At 34.9% G+C, this 6,713-nt stretch overlaps 2 protein-coding genes across 2 annotated transcripts; one reads left to right on the forward strand and one right to left on the reverse strand.

Annotated features, from left to right (window-relative positions):
* The first annotated feature begins 2,170 nt into the window (after nt 1-2,170).
* On the forward strand, nt 2,171-4,643 carry LOC107886917 (indole-3-acetic acid-amido synthetase GH3.6). Its single transcript, XM_016811017.2, has 3 exons — nt 2,171-2,732; nt 2,827-3,755; nt 3,867-4,643. The coding sequence occupies exons 1-3, from the start codon at nt 2,401-2,403 to the stop codon at nt 4,451-4,453; spliced, it is 1,848 nt and encodes a 615-aa protein (XP_016666506.1). The 5' UTR covers nt 2,171-2,400; the 3' UTR covers nt 4,454-4,643.
* Nucleotides 4,644-4,711: 68 nt separating this feature from the next.
* On the reverse strand, nt 4,712-6,144 carry LOC107886918 (fasciclin-like arabinogalactan protein 21). The gene has a single exon (XM_016811018.2). The coding sequence runs from the start codon at nt 5,997-5,999 to the stop codon at nt 4,938-4,940; it is 1,062 nt and encodes a 353-aa protein (XP_016666507.2). The 5' UTR covers nt 6,000-6,144; the 3' UTR covers nt 4,712-4,937.
* Between the last annotated feature and the right edge of the window lie 569 nt (nt 6,145-6,713).

Genomic DNA, 6,713 nt, shown 5'->3' on the forward strand with positions numbered 1-6,713 from the left:
TAACAATTTCATCTCTAAATTTCAACCATACATTATTTCCTTAAGAATGCAATATACCTTACAACTACACCCAACACTTGTTAATATTTAGCTTCACGTTTTCATCACTATAATTCCATCAACCCATGTAAATTGCTTCTATTTTTTTTTAATAAAGATAGAGGCTTAAGGGTTTTTTTATAGATGAAACTTGAGATTAATGTCAATGAACATAACTTTTTTTCACTTCACTTATCCAATCGATTCTTAATTTACCTTCTTAATTAACAAAAGAAATATATTTTTTAAAAATTTTGTTTTAAGCTATTACAACTAATCGTATTGATCTTTGCTTTGGTTTATTGATGCCCCCATCATTGTAATATTCAAATATTTGAATTTTAATCTTTTATTTTTAATTTCAAAAATTAAATTCCAATTGATAATATTATTAACCGGACTCCTATTAAATTTGAATGTGTTATTAATTAGACTTTAATATTTAAATTTAATCTCTAAATATTAAAAGATCATGTATATTCAAATTGAACAAAAACCCATTAACAAAGTAAATTTCTGAAAATAAAATGAAAAAAACTATATATATATATATATAAAGGAATGGAACTTATTTATGTTCTTTGCCTTTCCTAGTTCTACCAAGTTGTTATCATACTAATTTTCATTTAAAAAAAAGCAATAAGAGAAACAGAAAATGTTAAAAAGTCAAGATTAGCTCAACTAATAAACTTGAACAATCAATTATTGTGTACATAAACTAATAATACACAAATAACCAAAAAAGAAAAAAAAATGATAAAAGAGGAGTCCACAAGCTATTTGATTGAACAAATGAAGCAGTATAAAATCGGAAATTCGATATGTGTCACATACTCTATCACATATATACATATACATGCATGCATGTAAGGCAATATGATAATCTAATAACTGTAACGTTACTTTCCTATATTTTTTGGTAAAATGATCTCCATATCTTTGATTTCCTCAAAGTGTACGCAATCTCCAATTAAATTAATATATATATAGTAAAACATTTTTGATGATTATGAAAATGAATACATATATAGGGGCATTACATAAGTTGCATATATAATTGAGTGGGATTGCAAATTGGACGACGGCTATTTAGTTAAGATCATCAATCAATCAACAACACTCACAAAGTCTACATTGGTGGTGCATTTTGATTATAGCTTTTGTGGTCATTTATGTATGTTACAAGATAGTATATAGCCCCGTCGTCTACCTAGCTAGCTATCTGTATAGTAGCAGTAAACTTCTATAGAATTCCAAGCCTTAACACGTGCAAGCGTTGATTGAGCTTAATTTAGAGAGCAAGGGACCCCTGGTTTGTTTCTTGTCAATTTTCAGATTGTCAGCTAACATGAAACTCTCTATAGTGACCTTACATTGCCATCCACATCCTTTCAATGGCTTACATGTAATCTATGGCAAACGAAAAATTCAATACTTTTTATGTGTTCGGTAATGGAAGTATTTGTTTAATAATGCATTTATTAGGTGGTGAATCTCTCAAGTAATTGATTGTATCTACAAATAATCAAAGTTCTTAGGCGAATGTCTAAGATAAAAGATTTGGACGGCACTATTTCTTAAACTACTTACTCTATTTCCTCATCAAAATAAATATATTTTGATTCATTGTCAAGTTAATGCTAAAAAGGGTCATAAACCAAATTAATCCATAGCTTGTAAAGTAGGAGTTTTATTTTATTTTACAATGGTGTGCCTATGAAAATACTTAAACTTGAAGTGTCTGCGTGGAGGGATTCACGTAAGCTTACTTGAAGCAGAAGCTTGAAGCCACTGCCGGTTTTTTTAATAACACCCGCGATACATGCACGCATGTGGCCAGTTAGCTTTTCCCAGTACCCAAAACTTTTGTACTTTAAAACAATACACACAAGTTCACCCAAGATTGCCCCGTCCTATCACTTACTTTCTACGGTTTCCCATCATTGATTTCACTTTATTGGAGATTTCTTCCTTGTATACTGTTTCCTGGTTTTTCCTTACAACCCCAGCACTTTATTAATTAATAATATATCACAATATCACCTTCCTTACGCCTTTAACATTCCTTGGTAATGGAGAAAAGTCAAATTCGACTTTATATATATATAGGAAAACGAAGACGAAAATAAATACTACAAGCATACTATTTGTACACGATATTGCCTTTTTATTTTGGTTAGTGCATTGATTACTGTTTGATTGAAACATTTTCTAGGGATTAGTGGGTTACACCCACCTTGATTGGCCTATATATATCTCCTTGGTCTCACTTCATTTGCTGCACAAATATATACCTTTCTTTTCATTCATTAAATATATTATTATTTGCTTTTATAGTTTATTTCTGTGTCAAAAAAAGCCATGCCAGAAGCTCCCAAAATCTTATCCGACTCTGCGGATTGCATTGATGATATCGTCGTGGAAAACAATAACAAGGTGTTAAAGTTTATTGAAGATGTTACTGCTGATGCTGATGAAGTGCAAAGGCGAGTTCTGTCCGAAATTCTCTCTCGTAGCGCCAACGTTGAGTACTTGCAAAGATATGGTCTTAACGGGTGTACTGATAGAGAAACGTTCAAGAAGGTGATCCCTGTCGTCACGTATGAAGATTTAAAGCCAGATATTGAGCGTATTGCCAACGGTGATACTTCACCAATTCTCTGCTCTCAACCTATATCAGAGTTCTTAACAAGGTGAGTTCATAAGATGGTATTCAAATACTATTCAGTTATATGTATATGTTTCTTTGTGATGATGATGATGTTGCATGGGATTGTTTAATGGTAGTTCTGGTACATCTGCTGGTGAGAGGAAACTGATGCCGACGATAGAAGAGGAACTGGGGAGGAGATCGCTGCTTTATAGCTTGCTGATGCCTGTGATGAGCCAATTTCTTCCAGGTTTGGATAAAGGGAAAGGAATGTATTTTTTGTTCGTAAAATCAGAAGCTAAGACCCCAGGGGGACTAGTGGCTCGTCCAGTCTTAACTAGCTATTATAAAAGCTCACATTTTAAGAATAGCCCTAACGATCCCTACACCAACTATACAAGCCCCAAGGAAACCATTCTATGCCTAGATTCTTACCAGAGCATGTACTCTCAGTTGCTTTGTGGCCTTTTTCAAAACGAAGATGTCGTTCGGGTCGGTGCAGTTTTCGCTTCTGGTTTCATTCGAGCTATCCAGTTCCTCGAAAAACATTGGAGTCTTCTTTGTAAAGATATTCGAACAGGAACTATAGACTCTAAAATCACTGATCCATCTGTAAGGGAAGCTGTCATGAAAATCCTGAAACCTAACCCCAAGCTTGCTGATTTTGTTGAGGCAGAATGTAGCAAAGGGCCATGGAAAGGAATCATAACTAGACTGTGGCCTGAGACTAAGTACATAGATGTTATCGTTACAGGAACCATGTCACAGTACATTCCTGCACTAGATTATTACAGCAACGCCCTCCCCCTTGTTTGCACCATGTACGCTTCATCCGAGTGTTACTTCGGGATTAATCTCAACCCACTTTGCAACCCTAGTGAGGTATCCTACACCCTTATTCCCAACATGGCGTATTTCGAGTTCTTGCCGGTGACCAGGAAAGATGAGTTAACCGGTTCCATCTCTGAACCAACCGCCCTGAATGACAAAGAAAAACAACAACTGGTCGATCTTGTTGATGTCAAACTTGGACAAGACTATGAGCTTGTTGTCACAACATATGCTGGTAAGTGGTAACCCAGGCAGGCCTTGAAAACATTTTGATTCAATACATTATTGATTTTTTTTTTTTTAAATTTGATGTTTCTGAAATGGGAAATGGGGTTTTATGTTGCAGGTCTTTATCGTTATCATGTTGGAGACATACTTCGTGTATCAGGATTCAAGAACAAAGCCCCACAATTCAACTTCATATGTAGGAAAAACGTTGTTCTTAGCATTGATTCTGATAAAACCGATGAAGTGGAACTGCAAAATGCAGTGAAAAACGCTGCAAACCAACTTTTGCAATATGAAGCATCTCTGGTAGAATACACCGGCTATGCAGACACATCGGCAATCCCTGGCCGTTATGTGCTATTCTGGGAACTCAGTGTTAAAGATTCAACTTTAATTGCGCCAGCGGTTTTTGAGGATTGTTGCTTCACAGTTGAAGAATCACTCAACAGCGTCTACCGCCAAGGGCGAGTTTGTGACAAGTCTATTGGGCCATTGGAGATAAGGGTAGTGGAGAATGGCACATTTGACATGCTCATGGACTTTGCTCTAAGCCAGGGTTCATCTATAAACCAGTACAAGACACCAAGGTGTGTCAAATATGCTCCCATTATTGAGCTTCTAAATTCAAGGGTGATTTCGAGTTATTTCAGTCCAAAATGTCCTAGATGGACAGCGGGTCACAAGCAATGGTGCACTCAAAACTAAACAATTAAGTTAAGCAATGAGAAAGTGATCCTAGGAGCTTTTACCAACATCTTTCTTTGTAATGGAAAAAAAAATGGTGTGAACTTTGTTAGTAATTAATTGTTGGCTCAAGGCTCTTTGGTGTCACAGTGGGACCTCACAATCTCAGACTCCTTTTCAAGAAAAATAAATAAATTCAGCACTTTTAACCCTTTAAATCTTTCTATTATAATATTAGAAAAAAAGCTACCAGAACTTGAAGAAAAAGTTAATACATGTTCTTGCTTATCCTATTATCAAACTAATCTTCCTAAAGTGACAAATTTTGTTTAGAAAATCCTTGTATTTCATTCACAATACTCAAATTCAAGATCTTACTCAATGTATATTGAGCTCTGGCAGGCTCTCAAATACCAAAAATTATACAAACAAGTAAGAGGTCAAATATACATGCCTCTAATGAAATCTACAAGCTATTGAATCCTTCTTTACTATAAAAATGCATTCATCTGGAGGTGTTAGGAAGCTCACCCAATTTGAATGCTTGTGATATTCCATGGATCACAAACTTCTTGGATTCAAACATATTTGGTGCAACAATCTTAACTTGGTTAATCATCAATTCTTGTGTAATATTTACGGCCTTGGATATCTCGAGATCATGGTCCGGAGCTAAAGTACATAATGTTGCATTTGCAGGTAAAGAAGCAAGTTCCATGTAGGTGAGCTTTCGAGGTAGTATATGAAACCTTACTATTTTCTCAAGCAAAGATGAAGCAGACGCTACAAACGAGAACTCCGGTGGGGCAAAGACTGTAACAGAGTTTAACTTCATCTTGTCGTCAAGAATCCCATCAAGAACCGAATTCAGGCCAATTGCAAACGAAACGAATCCCTTTGAGCTTAACAAACGGATAACATGGGTCCATTCAACCACATTCTTGGTGGCGATAGCTTCAGAAACCAAGCTAAGATTAGAGTCGCATATCGGGGCTTGAATATGGTCCCAACCCTGGTTAACATATCGAGGATCCATGGAGGTAAATGGACCAAGAACACCATGAATTGTTAAAGGGCCATTAAGAAAGATATCCGGATGTGAAACCAACACATGGTTGATCTCCACCACTCTTTCTTTTTCATCAACCTTGGTTAAAGCCACGTTCTTTCCATGAAACAAGGTAGGGAAGCAACTACCTCGGTGCTTCTTCAAGAGATCTTTCATGGAAAGCTGAAGAGGAGAGGCGTGGTATTGAAAAAGATGCTTCAAGAGCCAAGAAGTGTGAGAGGCGTTTGCAATGGAAGAGTCTGGGATAGCAAAGATTGTGGAATGTGGAGAGGAAATGAAGATTTCAGGGGTGATTTGAAGGAGGGTGGCTATGATGTTAAAACCCGATTTTCTTAAAGCGCTGGAAGCATCCAAAAGGAGTGGAGCTATGGTGGTTTTTGTCGGCAGTGAATTGCCTCTGGGTAGTGAACGTAGGGCGGTGGAGATGGCTAGGAAAGCCAACAGAACGGAGACGGTGAAGTAGACAGGGGCACGCCACCAATTTGAGGAACAAGCCATTTTTCTTGGTTGCGAGGCAAAGTGAGAAACATGCGGAATGTAAGTCACATTTTATTTCTGCATAAAAACCAAAACTCGCTTGGACCTTTACTTATTTTGGACTCATAACTAAGCCCCAAACTCTGTTTATGTCCGCATCTCATCTGGATAGCTAGGGACTACACCACTTCTATCTAATTATTATGTTAAATCATAATTAAAAATAATGAAACTATGTTAAAATTAAAATAAATAATCAAAATTATATTTTATATTCCATAATTTAAAAAAGATTATGTTAAGTAAGAATTTTATGTATAAATAATTGAAATTTTATTTAAAAAAGAAACTAATTATATTTGTATTTATATTTGATTCATATCAATCTATGATCAACTTATGTATTATACAAATCAAAACTATATATTTCATATAACCATAATAATAAATTTGTGCTTAATTTACTCTCCTATCATGTCATCATTGATTAATTTTTAATTAATTATATTTTATTGAAAAAACATATTCTATTGCCCCAACCAAAATCTCACGGTTGACATTACAAATCTAATGGGACGGATTTTATTGAATTTTTTTAATAATATATTTTTTATTTTTTTATTTTTAATAAATTTTTAAAAAATTAAAATTAAAAAAATGGTCACTAAAAATTAAAATATGACCAATTTAATATCATCTGAAACCTAATCCTTAAGTGAAAAAGGATAAAAGCAC

Source organism: Gossypium hirsutum, chromosome D02, assembly GCF_007990345.1.
Source record: "Gossypium hirsutum isolate 1008001.06 chromosome D02, Gossypium_hirsutum_v2.1, whole genome shotgun sequence".
In the NCBI taxonomy this organism is placed as follows: Eukaryota; Viridiplantae; Streptophyta; class Magnoliopsida; order Malvales; family Malvaceae; genus Gossypium; species Gossypium hirsutum.